Source organism: Nyctereutes procyonoides, unplaced genomic scaffold, assembly GCF_905146905.1.
Source record: "Nyctereutes procyonoides isolate TBG_1078 unplaced genomic scaffold, NYPRO_anot_genome, whole genome shotgun sequence".
NCBI classification, from domain to species: Eukaryota; Metazoa; Chordata; class Mammalia; order Carnivora; family Canidae; genus Nyctereutes; species Nyctereutes procyonoides.
In genome coordinates, this window is record NW_026575049.1 from 23,107,261 (window position 1) to 23,125,528 (window position 18,268).

Sequence of the window (18,268 nt, forward strand, 5' to 3'; positions counted from 1 at the left end):
GCGGGCGGCGGGCGGCGGGCGGCGGGCGGCGGGCTCCGGGGTGGGGGGGCCCGGGGTGGGGGGTCCGGCCCGCGCCGTCGAGGGGGCTGCAGCCCGCGCAGCCCCGCGCCCGCCCCGCCTCTTTGCAAAGTAACTTCTGCGGCCGCCGCCGGGCGCCCCCTCCCCGAAGCCGGGCGGCCGGGGGCTCCGGGCTCCCCGCGGGGCCGCCGCGGGGGCGGGACGGGCTGGGGCCCCGGGGAGGGAGGGCGAGGCGGGAGGAAGAAAGAGAGCGCGACGGCCGGCGGAGGGGAGCGGGCGGGCGGGAGTGGGGACCCCGGAGCCCGACGGGCGCTCCCCCAGGGGAGAGGGGCGCGCGGGCCGAAGGAGGCCCGGAGGGGAGACCGGGGGGAGGTGAGCGGGGGAGGGGGGCGAAGGCCTGACCTAGAGGGAAAGGGGATGAAGGGGATGGTGGATGGAGGGACGGACGGACAGAAGGAGGCACGGAGGGAACACACAAAAGGACACGGAAAGAATCCCAGAGAAAGACAGACGCGAGAGTAGGGAGGAGACGAGGAGACCGGAGGGAAGGAGGAACCCCAAGGGACAGAAGGAGGCAAATGGGCCGCTGGGAGGAGAAGAAGATAAAGGGAGATGTGAAGGACGTGCTAAGGGATGGGAAGGAAGAGAGGAGAGATGGAGGCGAGGAACAGCAGAGAAAGAGACCAGAGGACTGGGGGGGGGGGGGAGCAAGACAGACAGAGGGGAAAGACAGAAGGGGGACATAGCTGGCAAGCGAAGGGCAGACACCAGACGCGTCAGACAGGAATTGAGGAAAGGGGACAGAAAGACTTGACACAGAGGGAAGGAGATGGTTGGGAACCAGAGTGAGGGGAGACCAGACTTGGGACACAGGGCAGGAGGCCCAGGAGAGGGGGGGCAGAAGGCGCTGAAGGAGGATCAGGGATTTGGGATCCAGAGCATTCAGCCATGGGTCGGGGCAGGCAGCAGAGGCTAGCAGAGCAGCCAGGGGCCCCAGGATTTCACAGGGAGCTCCCCAGCACCTACTCCTTCCCCTCCCACTCTCTGGCTGTCTGGAAGGGGTGCTCTCACAAGGTTGAAAGCACAGTCCCACAGCTTTGAAGAGCTTCCTCCCTCTCTCCCCTAAGAGGGTATGTGTGTGTGTGGGGGGGGTGACCTGCCTGCTTCTGCTCTGCTCTCCTTGGCTTTCTCTGGACACCCCCCCACCCCGCCCGCCCCAGCTTCCATGCTGGGCTCCCTGAAGTCTGTGTTTGGTGGCACCGGAATCTATTCCTGGGAGTCACACCCTGAATGAGAATGCCAGGCCATTTAAACTGTTCTTCGGCAGTTGGAGGCCGAGGAAGCTGGGTCCTGTAGCCCACAGCCCCCACCGCATCTGTAGGTGTTTCTCTTGGACCTTAGGATCCCTCACCCCTGTTTGGCTGTTTCTGTATGTGCCTCTCTCCACTTCTCTATCCCTCCTCTGTGTCGGTCTCTGTGTCCCACCCCCTGAAAGCCTTGTGCTGTGAAATAAACCAAAGTCAAAGCAAGCTCCGGGGACATGACTGGAGGGCTGGGCTGCCCTCTGTAGGGGGTCCCCAGCCCTGGGCAGAGAGCAAGGCCAGCCATGGGCACAAATGACCTGTGGCTCCCCTCCCTCTCCCGAGCTCTCAAGTAAAGATGTAAAGACATGTTTAGAAGATGTGCTGGGAGGTGTCCCACACCCCCTCACACAGCAGCCCCTTGGCTAACATTCATCCATTTCCCTCCCCATAGGATACCTGCCTAGGTCAGAGATTAGGGATATGGTGCAAAAGGGGCTCCAGGACCCCAGGCAGTATCCCTCCCCTCATTTCTGTGCACTGACCCTTGGGATGTGCATCCCTAGTGCATTCCCCCTGCTGGTCCTATCTCAGAAGTGGCCCCCGGGCCTCCCCACTGGAAGGATGCAGATTGGCCCTCCCTGGCCTCTAGCTTCCTGCCCTCAAGGCTTTGCTACCCCTGCGGGGGGTGGGGGGGTCCAGTTGTTCTCAAGTCCACAGAAGGGGATGTTCTGCTGGCCTGATGTTCCTGCTGACCCCTGGCCATTTGAGGGCTGGCTCTGGCCCCCTTGCTCCTGTTCCTTTGGGTAGCTGTAGAGGATGGGCTGCTGACCTGACCAGATACAACCACCCTGAAGAGTGACACCACCTGCTGTGTGTGCATGTGTGTGCATGCGTGCATGTGTGGGGACGTGTTGCTGTTGTGCTTCCTGTTGATACCTCTCTTCCTTTGAGGGGCTGGAGTCTTAGGGACTTAGAGGGGAGCCTTGTTCCTTTTTTTTTTTTTTTATGATAGTCACACAGAGAGAGAGATAGAGAGAGAGAGGCAGAGGGAGAAGCAGGCTCCATGCACCAGGAGCCCAACGTGGGACTCGATCCTGGGTCTCCAGGACCGCACCCTGGGCCAAAGGCAGATGCTGAAGGGAGCCTTGTTCCCTTAAAGAGGCCCTCACAGATTTAGAACCCCGGTGCCAGCCAGGGGAGTAATTCAGAACAGACAGTCTGGAGAACCAAATAGTCTAGAGTAAGGCTGGAGTCATGAAGAGAGAAGGTCACTCCTGGACTTCCCCAGGCCTGCCCCTGGGTTATTGCCCTTGGGGTGGCTGCTGAGGGTTCCTGGTGTGTGCTTGCTCTGGCAGCACATATACTTAAAAAAAAATGGGTTCCTGGTGCTGCCTTGCTGGGTCCTTCTATCTGTCTGTCATCCATCTGGATCTTATTTATGGCCAACTGGAAGTAACATGGCACATAGAAAGCTCTGGATCTGAGCTCCAGTCTCTACCCCTAATAAACTACTACTGATCTACAACAGACCTCTCTGGGCCTCAATTTTCTCATCTGTAACCCATATTATAACTAAGGTTCTTCTGGCTGTGCTATCCTGTGTCCTGAGGGTCCTTTTTCCTGTTTGAGCTCTGTGCTATGTATGAGAGAGAGAGAGAGAGAGAGAGAGAGAGAGAGAGAGAGAGAGAGAATGAGATGGGTGTAGAGCCAGATACACAGAACCTATTGTGCATTACTTTGGCCAACAGCTATTCCAGCCCGAAGGTGTATTATGTGTATGTTGGGGTGGGAGGTGGGGAGTGCCAGGAGCCTTCAAAACATAGACTGAACTTGAATTTGGAAGTTGGGATCTCAGAACCAGGTCCTAGTTTTCCGAGGTGGAGAGGAGAGAAGATGGGGAGGTCAGAACCATGGGTGAGCCAGGTCTGCCCCACTGAGGGTGTGGTTCCCCTGTTGGCCTCTACTCACCGCTCCATTCTAGGCTTGGTTCCCTCCTCCCCCCGCCCCGGCCCCATAACCCGAAGGAGATAGCTTTAAATTCCTCCAAAGCTCTTCTGGCTCTGAATTCTAGAATAAGGAGAGTGGAGGAGGGATGGAGTGGTGCTTGTGAGGAGAGCAAAACATACAGAGAGGCTTTCCTGGCAGTGCTCCTAAGCCTTGGTTTTGTCATCTTTCCAGCAGGAGTAATAGATTGACTTAATGGGACTGTCATGAAAATAAATGGGAGCCAGCATTTAGGTAGCATTGCATCTGGCACAGAGTAGCTGCCCCCCAAATGCTGCCAGTCACCACTCGTCATGCCAGATTGTTGTATGCTGGCTATTACTATTGATTACCCCAGCAATCAATGGAAGGTGGGGGGGGGGGGCAGAAGGAGCTCCCTGTCCCCAGCCATCACTACCTGCCACCCAGGCCACACCTCACCAGTTGTTTCCCCCACCCCCACAGGGCCAGTCGACGTGGATGAGTGCTCGGAGGGCACAGATGACTGCCACATTGATGCCATCTGCCAGAACACGCCCAAGTCCTACAAATGCCTCTGCAAGCCGGGCTATAAAGGGGAAGGCAGGCAGTGTGAAGGTAAGCCCAGCCCAACCCTCCTGGCCAGACCCTGTGGCTGCCATGGCTACCATGTGTGGCTGATACCCGCCCGGTGGTGTGCCAGCAGGGGCTGAGTCTCCAGCACCCCCACCCCCCCGGTGCCAGCAGCACAGGCCTCACTTGGCCTTGGGAGGGAGGCCATAGGCTTCTTGGGAACTTGAGCTGCTTCCCTGGAGGGAGGAGTTTGGAGTCCTGGGGTACTTAACTCACCCTGGACTTGAAACTTCTGCTTTTGGGGATCCCTGGGTGGCGCAGCGGTTTGGCGCCTGCCTTTGGCCCAGGGCGCGATCCTGGAGACCCGGGATCGAGTCCCACGTCAGGCTCCCGGTGCATGGAGCCTGCTTCTCCCTCTGCCTGTGTCTCTGCCTCTCTCTCTCTCTCTGTGACTATCATAAAAAAATAAAAAAAAATTAAAAAAAAAATAAGATGAGGTACTGAATGATATGTTCATCCTTCTGTCCCTGACTATGTGTGGGGTAAAGGCCTGGGATAACCCCCCACCAGGTTCCTAACTTCATAACCAGCAAAACCACCCCATGTGGCCTGTAGCTTCCCCAAGGGACCTGCTTAGTAGCCAGCCACAGTATTTGTGGGCTGGCTCAGGTATGAGAGCTCGGGCAAAGACATAGATCTGTGCTGTGTCCATCTATCTGTCCAACCTTTCTTTCCTGCACCTGGGGTATCAGTTTGATTGCCTGGCACTGGAAACTGCCTCCCCTGCATGCTGAATGTCAGAGACAAACAAGCAGCCTTGGCTGACTTTGGAGCCAGGACTCTCCAAACCGGTTGGAACTCATGGGAGCATCTGTCATGTCAGGGAGGGTCTGTGTAGCCATTCTGTGTGGTTCTGGGGCAGCCCATCGTTAGGGAACTGGGAACAGCTCTCTCCATGACCCACATATACACCCAGATGAGAATCCTTGATCCAAATCTTCCCTGTCTGTCCCCACTTTACAGATGAGGAAAGCTGTGGCCCAGAGAGAAACAAGCCCCCAGGTCCCACAGAGCATGGCGAGTACTAAACCCCAGGTCTCTGGATTCCCACTCCATGGCTCCCTAGCATCTCATTTTCTTTTCCCCAAGCCCTGCCAGCTTACTTCTGCAAAGCATGACATTCGTAGTAGGAAAGTGACCCACGGGGCGCCTGGGTGGCTCAGTCTTTTGAGTGTCTGCCTTTGGCTCAGGTCAGGATCCCAGGGTCCTGTGATGGAGCCTCACACTGGGCTCCCTGCTCAGCGGGGAGTCTTCTACTTCTTCTCCCTATACCCCCACTCTTCTTGTGCTTTCTCTCTCTCTCTCAAATAAATAAATAAAATCTTAAAAAAAAAAAAGCAACCCATATGAGTAAGATGGGTGCCTGTCCCTTCTGTATAAGGCTTTGCAGGAGCTGGAGCTTTGTGGGAGATGCAGCCTTGCCTCCTTGGAATGCTGACATTATTCATCCGTCTCACTTGTTGGGTGTCTACTTAAGGCTGAGTGCCGGGCAAATGGCAATATTCCAGATCATGCCTGGTTTGGCCACATCTCTGGCCTTGCTTAGGGCCCAGAAGCCTGAGTGGCGAGCTGGTGCCTACCCACAGACCTCTGGAAGGAGGCCAGGCTGGAGACAGGCAGAGCAGGTCATGAGCAAGAAGCCTGGTGGCCCGGGCTGGCCCCCCCTGCTTGCAGGGCCTGGAGGTTCCAAGTGGCACATGTGAGGCTCTACGTGACCACTTTCTGACCCTCTGCTCCTGCTCCAGGCCCAGTGCTCAGGCAAGGGAGGGCCGAGGGCAACCCTTTTTCTCTGCTTGTTTAAGCCACTGACCCAATCTGCTCCTCCTCTAGCCCAGCTCCTTAGGTTCCCCTCCTGCTGTCCCCAGACCTGGGGACTTTGTCTCCTGCCAGTTTCCCTGAAATCCTTCAGAGTTCAGCTTTAGCTCCACTCTGTTTGAGCCCAGTTGGGAGTCAGACTCACTGGCTCAGTTAAGGATGACAGAAGAGGAGGCTTGTAAATGTGCCTCTGGAACTGCCAGGGCCCTCCCTGTCTCTCTAGCCTGGCTCTTGCCTCTGTCTCTCACCTCCTAAAACCCTGGATCATGCTTGTGTCCCAGCCACACATCCACACACCAGGCTGTTCCATGTTTCTGAGCCCCAGCTCAGGTCTTCCCCTTACCAGGAGCTGCTTTTCCGCCCTTTGTGTCCTGGCTAATTCCTAATAAGGCTTTATATTTGCCTCCTCTGGGAAGCCTTCCTTGACACCTCCACTTCTACACAATTACACACACACACATACACACACATAGCCACATTAAGTATCTACTCTGATCTCAGAAGCTTCTGGATTTTTCTCCATCACAGGGCTTCTATTTTTTTTAAAGATTTATTTATTTATTGGGCGCGGCAGGAGCAGAGGGAGAGAGAATTTCAGGCAGACTATGCTGAGTGCAGAGCTCAAAGGGGACCCTTAGAGATCAAGATCTGAGCTGAAACCAAGAGTCAGACACTTTTTTTTTTAAGATTTTATTTATCTACCTATGAGAGACACACAGAGAGGGGCACAGACACAGGCAGAGGGAGAAGCAGGCTCCACGCAGGGAGCCCGATGTGGGACTCGATCCTATGTACCCAGGATCACACCCTGGGCCCATGACAGCACTAAACCACTGAGCCACCTGGGCTGCCCAAGAGTCAGACACTTAACCGACTGAGCCACCAAAGTGCCTGGGCACTTTTTTTTTTTTTAAGATTTATTTATTTATTTTAGAGGGAGAGCATAAGCGGGAGGGGCAGAGAGAGAAAAAGAATCTCTAGCAGACTTGTTGCTGAGCAGAGCCCAACGTGGGGCTTGAGCTCATGACACCAAGATCACAACCTTAGCAGAAACCAGGAATGAGACGTCTAACCAACCGTGCCCCCCAGGCGCCCTCTTCATAGCACTTCTGACTTTGGATGATAATTATGCGTCTTGTTCTCCCGCTGACCCATGAGCTCATTTATTGAGAGTTGGCCATGGACTCAGCATGGGGGTCCACCACACTGAAACTATCAAACTCGAGGCCACAGGGAGCCCCTAGATTGCCTTTCAGGCTTGTCCGCATATGCCCGACTCCTGGGGCAGAGCCCGGCGTGAGTGTGGGTGTGCAGAAAATGTTTAGTCTGAGTTGGCTCTCATTTGCCCAGACTGGAGTTCCCATGAGATGAGGAGCCCCAGAGATTGAAGCTGCCCACAGGGGGGCTGCGCAGGCGGCAGGGAAGCATGGAGTGCTGGGTCCAGGTGAGGACTCGGCTCTTGTCGTGGCATCATCGTCACCCTGTCTCATGAGAGAGGAAAGCAAGAACGGACCTAGCCACCACATGGGAGTCTGGGTTGCAGCCCACCTCCGATGTGAAAGTCTAGGTGCTCATTTGCCCCCCTGAGTCTCAGTTTCCCCTTTAGTTATATGGGCTGAAAATACCCGCCATCAGAAGCCATCCTGAAGACTGAAAGAAATGCAGTGTGGTGAGCCGCAGGCCTGCCAGTCACAGTGCCTGGCTCGCGATGGGCACCCAGTGTACAGGATGCGCTTAGGACACAGACGACAGTGCCATTACTGTCACTGTCACCATCTCCGTCATCTGGTCTCACCTCCTCTCACAGTGGCTGCAGGTGGTGAGAGGCAGTGTGAACAGACTCACTTAATGACATCTTGAACCATGGTGAAGACCTTTGAAAATGGTTCAGTGCCGCCTGCCTCGGAGGTGATACAGATGGTGCAACCTTGCCCTTCCCCTCACGGGTCTTTGGATCAGGGTTGGCCTGCATGAGCTGAAATGATATATCAGTAGAAATTTTTAATGAACAGGGTCCTATGGGTGGTAAGTCGGTCCCTATGGACTTGTCCTAGTAACAGTATGGAGACAAGTGGTCAAGAACTGAGACCATTTGGCCACTCACTCCCTAAACCCTTTGTGAGTGCCAGTGGGTTTTCTGGGGACCTGAGTGGACACTGTCCCACTTGCCCTGAGGTTTTCTTACCCCTGAGAATAGTCATCAGTCAGAATTGGTGGAGCCAGCTGGAGTGTTCCCCATGAGCCATCAGACCCTCCACCAGCTTCCCCAGGAGCACCATGCAGAGATTTCTGGAGGCTTTGAAACCTGGAGGGGCTGGCAGGTCACATGCAGTGGTGGCCTGAGGGAGCTTGGAGATCATCCAGATGTTCATTCTCTTCCTTGGTTTTACAGATGGGAAAATGGAGGCCTGAGGAGGTGAGGGTCTAGCCTGAGTTGGGACCAGAGTCCAGGTTTGGTGGGCCTTGCTTCTCACACTGCATTCTGCAAGTGGCTATTGCTACCTGTGGTTCTCTGCTCTGAGAAGAGGGATAGACAGTCAATATGCAGTTGCGCGCAGTGGTTAAAGCATGGACTTTGGAGTCAGGTGTCTTGGGTTTGAATCCTGCCTGTGTAGCCTGGCCAAGTGACTCGACTCCATTTGTTGTTTATATAGTAGAGGTAACAATAATGTCTACTTCACAGAGACGGTATGAGCACCAAATGAGGTAATGTGCATAAAGCATTTGAACGTAGCCCAGTATGTAGGACACACTGTGTGAGCTTTACCTGCTGTTCTTGTGATGATGGTGATGATGGTGATGGTGGTGATATTGAGGATGAGGACGAGGATGTTGCTGTTGATGATGGTGATGTTGAGGATGAGGATGAGGATGCTGATGACCATATTGGTGATGACGATGGTAATAATGATGATGGTGGTGATGATTAATCATCATCATCATGGTGATGGTTTTGATGCTCATGATAATGTTAATGTTGATGATCATAATGCCGTTCAGTATATGAAAAAGGGTGAACCTTTGTCTTTTTCCAACAGTTGCCAGGATCTTAAGTGGCTGGGAAATGGGCTATTCTGGCTCACAGACTATTTAGATGAGCCATATGCATATGTCCATATCCCCATAGAGATGTACTGACATGTGTGCCATTCACAAATGACCATTTACCAAGAATGTGCAATAAAAATTACAAGTGACCGAAGGCTCTTCTTTGTTCCACTGAACCTACTGAAGGGCTGGCAAAGAGGCTGCCACATTTTGCCAGAGCAGACACCAGTAATTGATCACAGCCCCCTCCAGACAGCAAGCTCCACTTTAGATGAAACCTGTCTCCTTCCCTGGGGCCTTTCTTCACAGGTGCTGAGCTGGTATGAGGCTGTGCAAGGGCTGGGGTGGGAGTCTTGGGGAAATGAGCACCCTATCCTACAGACCTGATAGACTTACTGTTTACTGCAATAAGCACAGAGGATGGATTCTCAGCAACACGTGCTCAGAGAACGTGGCTTCCACAATCTCACTAGTTCTTCACGGCCAATGGACCCAGGTTATGGGAAGCCCTGTGTGGGGCCGACTGAGGCTCTTAGACCCTTCACTGCTTCACCCTGAGGCTGCTGTTGGTCATGAAAACCCCTTTAGCAAACCCACCATCTTAGGCAGCCTGTCCCCCTCCCCTATTCCAAGGACAGTTTCTTGCCAGCCTTCAGGGCCATCTTGCCATGTGGCCAGTGCATGTGTGACGATGACCAGCCTTCCACATGCTCAGCCACGTTGCAGCCATGCGGAGAGCAGCCCTGGAGCCCTGGCTGGTCTGCTGAACGCTGGCAGGGGGCTTGCTATAGCCAGGCTGAGGTGCCTCAGATGGTTCAGAAAGGCCCTGGGCAAGGCTGAGGATAAATCCGTGTTTTCTTGATGATTTGCATCTTGACAGAATCTGAAGAAACTCTAGGCACACTCCTGATGTGCACAGTTGGAAGGGACTTGAGGGGGCCTCCAGGGTAGCCTCCATGTTTTACAGATGACCAGTTCTCTCTGTTGCCCGCCACCCCCCCCCAGACCCATACACACCTCCGCTTTGGTCCATGTTACCCTGCATTGATGTTTCCCTGTGTCTCCTCCTGGAATGTGGGCCCTGCAAGGGCAGCGTCTGTGACCTGTTCCGCTCTATTCCCTGGAAGCCAGTGCCAGGCTTGGCATGGAACTTGGAAGGCATCTGTTGAGTGAGAGGGTAGATGGATGAGTTCCAGCAGTCACCTCCTCCAGGAAGACTTCCCTGCTGCCCATGTCACCTGTGAGCATCCCTCTTTCAGAGCGCCTATGACACTTGGTTGCAATGACCCATGTGACTTCATTTAGGGCTGGCTCCAGAGCTAGTGTTGGTGGACAGTGAGTGACCATTATAAATCCCAGGGATAGCAGGAAAGGCCTCCCAGAGCCTCTGAATTCTGGAGGTTTCACAGGTGAGGAAGCTGAGGCCTGACAAGGGAAGAGGCTAACCTGAGGACATCTGTTGTGGACCAGTGGCAGGATAAGGTTGGGCCAACTGGACCCAGGGAGGTCAGGCTAAGCCAGGTCACCCAGCTGAGAAGCAGCAGGGCCTGGATCCAACCTCAGGCAGCCATGGGGTCCCAACCATGGGCAAGACCCCCAGCAGCCTGTCTGAACAAAGTGAGAAGAGCTCCTTAGCTAGGAGTCATAGAGAAGGTTGCGGAGACCCTTCCCTTTATTCACATCCCCCCGTTGCCGCCACAAGCTCATCTGAGCCAGGCCCTGTGAATGTGAGGATCAAAGCATACCACCCACCCATATAGCTGAGAAAGGACATCCTTTGGGCTGAGCCCAAGGCACTCAGCTAATCATATTGAACTGCTCATTCTCACTCAACCCTTCCCTCCCTGACCACACCATAGCATCACTCATTTTTGGGTTCCTCAAACTTGCCAGCTCTTTCCTACCCCAGGACCTTTGCACATTCTGTTGCCCCTGCCTCTTTTCATTAGGCTAAGCCTATGCATCCCCCAGCTCACCAGACCCCTGTGCTGGCCTCCTGGTCTAAATTACTTGGGCCTGTTTATGCTCCTTCTGCTAAGGGGGCAGGTCAAGGGCAAGGAGGGGGCATTTCATCCCTTTTAAATGCTTCAACTCATTTAACCTTAATTGCTTTGTTTTCATAGACATTTACTAAGGAAAAGGACCAAATTATAGCTTGAATTGGGTCTTACTAATCTTAATTAAAAGCTCTCGTTTATAATCAGGACCAGGCCCCAAACGAGGAGCAAACCGCCCTCAAATGGCTTGTTTAAATAACTAAGACCCTCTTGATAATCACTGTTTAGTCTGAACCAGCAGTGCACATCACCCCTTCTATGTGTACTTAATTTTTTAGACTATTTATTCAAGTCGTTTATTCCACTTGCAAGTTCCAACTCGGGCCTTTTCCAGAATGCTATAATTAAAACTCTTGAGGGAAATAACTTTTTTGTTTTGGCCACAGAATATCAAATACATTATTATTTTCCCCTTTTTTGTGTGAGAAGAGGAAAAAATGACAACCTATGGGCATCAGAGATCACAAAATTAGCATGTATGTGATGAATGTAAATAGCCACTTCCTGAATTTTATATCCCCAGCGTCTACTTGTCAGTCACTGAAGTCAGGTAGATTACAGGGCATGCGATTAGGCATTTTAACAAAACTCCTAATAACACACCCCGCAATCTGTTTAGTTTAACATCAGAAGAAAAAATCTTAAAACAATTGGCCTTCTTAGAGAATACTATCTATGACCTTATTAAATCATTTTCCTCATCATTATTGCACGGTTTATTGAAACTCCAGATAAAATTCTGCTTTTTGGGAGGCCAGGAAAGGCAGTAGGAGGTGGGCTGGAGGGGGGGACGGTGGAGGGAAATTCTTCTTCAAGTCTTAAAACGTGCAATTATGGATGCTAACGTGTGCCCCGCTGAAGATGAAAGCGCTGTAGTCCAGCAGACCAGCAGGCAGGAAGAAGTCAGATGTAACTTAAAATTCCAAGTTGCTGTCAGCTAGCAATTAGATGGCATTGCTTGCAACTGGTCTCCGCTCTGCTGCAGAGTTTGGGCCTCTGCAGAGCCCATGTCTGTTTTTAGAAAGAAAAATGGAAATGTCATAATGCTGGCATTGAAGCATTGGAGGCAAGGCCGCCTCCCTGAGCCTTAGTTTACCCATCTGTAAAATGCATCCGCTAGGCTAGATTCAGTTTGGTATTGAGAATGTTTGCTGAGCACCTACTCTGTGCCAGGCTTGGAGCTGAGGCCGAGACATGTTTTCCCAACCTCACTGGTCAGTGGGAGAGTCGGACCGAGAGAGATGTGAACATAACACAAGTGGGAAGGGCAATGATGGAAACCCAGAACCAGACTGAGGGTAAAGAAGAAAGAGTACAGCTCTCTGCCTTGGGAGGGAAGAAACCAGAGAGGCTCCCCAGAGAGGCGTTTTCCAGGCTAGGTTAGGGAGGCAGACCTTCCTTCCAGCTCTGATGGCCCATGAAGGCATCTGTAGTGTGAATGCTGAGGTCTTCTGGGGGCTCAGTTGACTCAGTGAGCCCAGTAAGTGACCTAACCTTCCAGAGGCCTGGTTCCTTATCCAGGCAGTCAGAGCAATGGCACCTGCTTGCCAACCACCAAGGAGGAAAGTGCGCTGAAGGTATCCCAGAGCTTGCATGTCATACTTTCTGTTTCCTCTAAACCCCATTTCTGGGATGCCTGGGTGGTTCAGTGGTTGAGTATCTGCTTTTGGTTCAGGGCATGATCCCAGGGTCCTGGGATCGAGTCCTGCATTGGGCTCCCCACAGGGAGCCTGCTTCTCTCTCTGCCTGTTTCTGTGTGTGTGTCTCATGAATAAATAAATAAAATCTTTAAATCCTCATTTCTCCTAGGGTTAGAGGGTCTCTCCCCTGCCCCCACCGCCCTCAGCCCCCCACCCCACCCCTGGGGCACAGACCCCTCTCTGCCCCTTCCTCTAGGCTCTCTCTCCTCCTCTTGGCTGCTTCTTATTACAGTGGCTGTATTTGTTTTTCCATCTAAGGAATGCTAACTAGAAAAAACCATTATTTCTAAGAAAATAAACTGCGGGCCTGTTGGCCTTTGGATGCTACTGAAAGGGATGGCAGCCTTCCCCCAAGGCCTTGAGACAAAGAGGGCCAGAGGGCTTGTGTGTGCGGGCAAGGTCACGGGGCCTCGGCTCTGAGGAGGTCCTCCAGATGGGCCAGGGCTACAGTCCTGGGAGGAGAGAGTTTTAAGACCCCAGGCGGCCAGCTTGGATTCTGGCCTGGCTAATAACAGCTCTGGGACTGATCACTCCCTCCTCCCTCTCAGAGCTCCAGGATGTACTCCTTGCTCCGGGAGCCACCTTCCTCCTGTCTGGGCCTCCTGCCCCTTGTGCCAGGGAGAGTAGAGCTAGGCGTGGGTCCGAGGAGAACTAGGTGCCAGCCCCACGTGACCTGGGGCAGGTCCGAGGACCTGTTGGGCCCTAGTGGATGATTGCAAAGTTGACGCCTAGAGCTAGGAGATCCCAGGTCCCTTTGGCCCCTTGTGGTGGACAGCTTTTTTCAGCATGCTCCTTGCCATGGTGGCGCCTAATGCTGGATTAGTCTCTGGGGGTGGCAGATGGGTTCAGGTTGGACTGTTGGTCACCTGTCTCTTCCCGCTGGCAGCCCCGTAGACAGGCCTGGGCCTGGCTGGTGTGTTGGCAGGGGAGGTGCTCCTATATGAGCTGAGTTGATCTGTGTCTGGGTCCTTGTTGTCCATCGGGCTGGTACTCCTTGTGGCTGGGGTCTGGGCTGAGGGTGAGGAGCCAGCCTGGGGAAAGCGTTAGTCTAGGAGCAAAGGGGGCAGGGGGGCAGCTTGATGCTCAGCATGGACTGTGGGCCTTGACTTCTTGGGTCACTGAGACTGGGAAATTCTCCAGAGGACTGTGTCAAGGTTGGGACTGTGTCAAGCTTAGGAGGGCAGAGCCTGGAATGAGCCTGCCTGCATTCCAATATTGGCTTTGCCACCTACTAGCTGTGGGAGCTCTGAGCTCTCTGAGCATTGGTTTCTTTTTCTGTGACAGGGGAAGTTGTTAAGCCTTCCTGCTTGGGCTCTGGTTAGGAGTAAGCCACTTGCAACTGAGATGGTGTCTGGGGGGAGTTGCCACAGCCGTTGCTGTTTATGTTGGACAGAAACTGCACTGGGGGTTTGGGGAGAAAGAAGGAAGGCTGACTGCATCCGGCCCGCTTAGGCCTGCCCACTGCCTGAGCCCACGGGGCCTCCCTGAGGTCTTGGGTTCAAGCTACTGTCAGCTCGAGACTTGCTGATAAGATTAGCACCTCAGTTCCCCTGTCTGGGCTTGGTTACCCCTTATAAAACCCAGTGGGGGCTTCAGAGGAGCCCTCGGGGTGCCAGCTTTCCCATTCTGTGGGGCAGCTCAGGCTCTCTGGCAGCTGCATGCCTCTGATTGCCCTCCTGTTGAGTTCAGAGGTGGTTGGGCCTGGGCAGCAGCCCCCCAGAGCTTGCAGTTTGGTGGTTTGGGGGCTTCTCTGCTGCCTTTTGCTAAGAGGAGAGAAGAATGAATGTGCCTGTAATTAATTGGCAGTGTGTGTGGGGGGGTGTCTCAACTCTGAGCTGGCAGCCTGGGGCACCTCCTCCCTTCCATCTAGAACATTCTCACAGATCAGCTTTCCCTTGACCAGGTTGCTTTGATGTCGTCAGGCTTGATGTCAGAGCTTGGGAAACAGCCTCCAGCAAAAAGGTTCCAGGTGTTTTTGAGGGAGAAAGGGAATAATCAACTGGTCTTTGTCCTTTGATTTGGTAGGAAAGTTCCACCTGGATCTTGTGAGCCACACGCTCACTGTGAGCACACACTGGGCAGGTGGCATTTGAGGTCAATTCAGAATGAGCATCTTTGTGGTTTCCCTGTGTCCAGGCAGAGTCCCAGTGACCCAGCCAGGGCAACAGATGAAAGCGGTGACAGCATTAACTTTTTAAAGATTGTAAACAACTAGGGCTCCTGGGTGGCTCAGTCGGCTAAGCATCCGACTCTTGGTCTCGGTTCAGGTCATGATCTCGGGATCGTGGCATCGAGCCCTGTGTTGGGCTCCGTGCTGAGCATGGACCCTGCTTAAGATTCTCTCCCTCTCTCTCTCCCTCTTCCACGTCCTGCTTGCACATGCTCCCTCTCTCTCTCCCTAAAAAAAAAAAGAAAAATATTGTACAACTTTATTGAGACACAATTCACATACCATGCAATTCATTCATCCAAAGTACCTTTCAGTGATTTTTAGTATATTTACAGAACTGAGTGCTCATCACCACAGTCAATTTTAGAACTTTTTTATTACCCCCCAAAAGAAATCTACACCCCTTAGCCATCACTGCCCAGGCCCCTAGCCCCAGAAAGCCACTAATCTCTTTTTGTCTCAATAGATTTGGCTTTTCTGGAAACTTCATACAAATGGAATCTTACAATATGTGGTCCTTTGTGACAAAGACAGCATTAACTTTGAAGCCAGGTGACCTGGCTCCCTTTCTGGTTCCACTTGTATTAGCTGTGTGATCTCGGGCAGGGGAGATAACTTCTCTGAATCTTGGCTTCCCCTGCCACAAAATAAAGATGTTGGTACGTACTTCTCGGGGTGTCATACATGAGGGGCCTGCATACCACCTACACGTTGTCGGGGGTCAGTTGATGGAGGCTGTGCTTATGATGATTATGCATCTGTTTGCTGTTTGTCACCGAGCTTTTGCGGAGCACACTCTGCCACTTCCGAAGCTTACACTGAACAGAATGCAGCCCTTGTCCCATGGGATGCACAGCTCCAAAGGACAGACACATAGCAAACATGAGTGATGGTTGCTGTCCATTCCTGGGGCTCTGGGGTCTGCTGGAGGAGGAGGAGTCATGTCTGCCAGGGGATCAGCAGAGGTTTCAGGTGGGAGATGATGCTGGGGCTCAGCCTGCAGACATACATAGGTGTCTGTAAAGATGAAGGAGCCCCAGGCTAGGGAACAGCATGAGCGAAAGTGTGGTGTCCTGACACTGCGGCAGCTGCTGGGGGAGGTCAGCAAGCAGCTCGAGCCCCATGGTCACTTTGGATCACGAGCTGGGCAGTGGCGAGGGCCTTCCCACCCTCTGGCTGAGCCACGGTCATTGTGTGCAGTGAGGAATGAAAAAGTATATAGATTTGTGTTGGTTTTGTGTGACCTTTGACCTTTCCCATAATTAACTGCTGGGCCTACTTCTAGCATTGTCTCCTCAGAAGGGAAACCTGATCAATGGATGCCAGGGGTCCACAGAGAGCCGGGTCTCATTACTCAATCATTACAAACCCGGAGCTTAACCCTGTGCCACCGGAGACAGGAGGCTTAATCCTTCCTGCTAGGCGGCCCTGCAAAACTACCTTCCCTTGAGCGTAATTAGCCAACAAACCGGATTAAGATTTATTCACCAATAAGGACCCAACTTCCTAAGCCATACATCTCTCCCAGAACGGTTGCCTGATCTGAGGAGTGCACAGTTTTTCCTAAAGCCCCCAGACAAAGGAAAAGACGTGCTAGTGCCCAGCCAGGGGAGGGGTCTTTGTTAGAGCGTTTGGTCTCCACGGTCTGCAAGGAATGTCAAGAAAAATGCCAATTTCAAGGGGAAACAAGAAGGCGTTTTTCAGTAATGATCTCTGAAAGCGGGAGTGGGGGGGGGGACTTTAAAAACCCTCATTTTGAGAACCTCTCCAGTCCATCGTGATTTTCAGGAAAATGCCCTGAAAAAACATGAAAATAAAATGAGAAGGAGCCCCAACACATTGCAATGCAATCTTTTAGAACCTAAGCATTGCAAAATAAATATATATTTTATGGCGCAACGAGAATCAATTTTGAATTAATTGAAAAAAAATAATAAAACTAAACTCATCCCATTCGAGTTCCAAACCACTCCTGTTGGCACAGAACCATAGCTGTGGGATCACGTGTGCATGGCTGCCTTTAATATAGGAAAAATGAAACAGTGTGTGCTTTTTAAAATCCCATAATAAGCAGCTCCTGTGCTGCTTTGCTCTGTTCTGTGAGATGTTGGAAACTGTTTTCTGTTGAGAACTGAGTTTTCATAACCAAAAACTAAAAAAAAAAAAAAAAAAAAAATCCTAGCTGTAGAAGGAGCAGGGAGGACTAGGGTTAGCTATCGGACTTACCCCTAGCACTCCGATCAGGTCTTTTGTTCTCCCCATGGTTTCCCCTCCTACAAACCTTCCCTGTAACCATCCCTCAGCCTCTGAGATAGGTATACACCTTAGAAATAAAAATGAGGCACATGACATCTCCTTCCCACACTTCTTAATAACTTTCTGGAACGTGAAGCACTTGTAACAAGTTGTTCATCTCATGCACCCAAAGGATATGGCTCCAACAAGATATGGAATCTGCCTTGGAACACAGGCACAGGCTAGGGCCTGGGAAACTGGGTGCTCAGCCACACTGTGCCTCAGTCTCCACATCAGTAAAATGGGGGTAGCACTACCCCCTGGCTCTTATGCAGCTCCCTTCCTCCAATCTTTGCTTTGGTCATCACATGGCCATCTTCCTTCTGTGTCTCTGTGTGTTTCTCCACAGTGTTCTCCTCTCTGTCCTAATATCCTCTCTGTGTGTATCCAAATTTCCCTCTTCTTATATGGACACCAGTCATTAGATTATGTCCCATCCTAATCCAGGATGACCTCATCTTAATTTGCTTACATCTGCAAAGATCCTATTTCCAAATCAGGTCACATTCACAGATACTGGGGGTCAGGCCACCAAAACATCTTTGGGAATGACACAGTTCAACCCACAATAGTCCTTTAAGAATAAACATCCAGAGAGCTTGGCTCTGTCCCCCTCCATTCCATCACCACCCTCTCCCTACACCATTCGCCTGCTCCATTCTCTCTCTAGCCTTAACAGTCCTTAAAAAGTGGCCCGAGCCTGCCAGACGTCTTGGTAGCCTGTGGGGCCTCCTCCAGGAGTGGCAGTTCATGGATTTTTTTTTTTTTTTCAGAAACAAATCCACTTGCTTTGGCTGACATTTTTTTTTAGTTGATTTGTTTGTGCATTTATTTCTCTTGTTATTAAAGCAGGAAGCTCACATGATTAAAAAACAACAACAACAAAAACTCAACACACAGACACAGAAATCAGGGGAGGGGGCTTAGCTGTGAACAGATGCTGCAGGCTGGCCTCGGGGAAGCATGTGATAGCACTTTGGGCCTGGGGATTGGAGGGGAAACTGATGGTTCTAAGAGATGCTTCGATTTGGGGGAAATCCCTTGGAGATAAAGTAAGGGAAGAGGTATGAGCAGTGAACATTCCTGCACGCTTCTGCCTTCTGGCATCTACTGTGGCCAACACAGTATCATGGGAAGGAAAAGGCTAGAGTCATTTTATTGGTTATTCAGCAATCTCTTTATAATGCCTTATGGGTATGGTGACCAAGTAGTTTATTATTTTGAGAGTGAAAAGTGTATTGTCAATAATTACACCCAAACAACAGC

At 52.1% G+C, this 18,268-nt stretch overlaps 1 protein-coding gene across 2 annotated transcripts in view; it reads left to right on the top strand.

The window, feature by feature from the left end:
* Positions 1-18,268, top strand: part of SCUBE1 (signal peptide, CUB domain and EGF like domain containing 1) — a 142,629-nt gene that overhangs the window by 150 nt on the left and 124,211 nt on the right. For both annotated transcript variants that reach the window (XM_055328942.1, XM_055328943.1), the window contains exon 2: positions 3,771-3,902. In XM_055328942.1, coding sequence (XP_055184917.1) covers positions 3,771-3,902 — 132 coding nt within the window. The remainder of the gene's footprint in view (positions 1-3,770; positions 3,903-18,268) is intronic.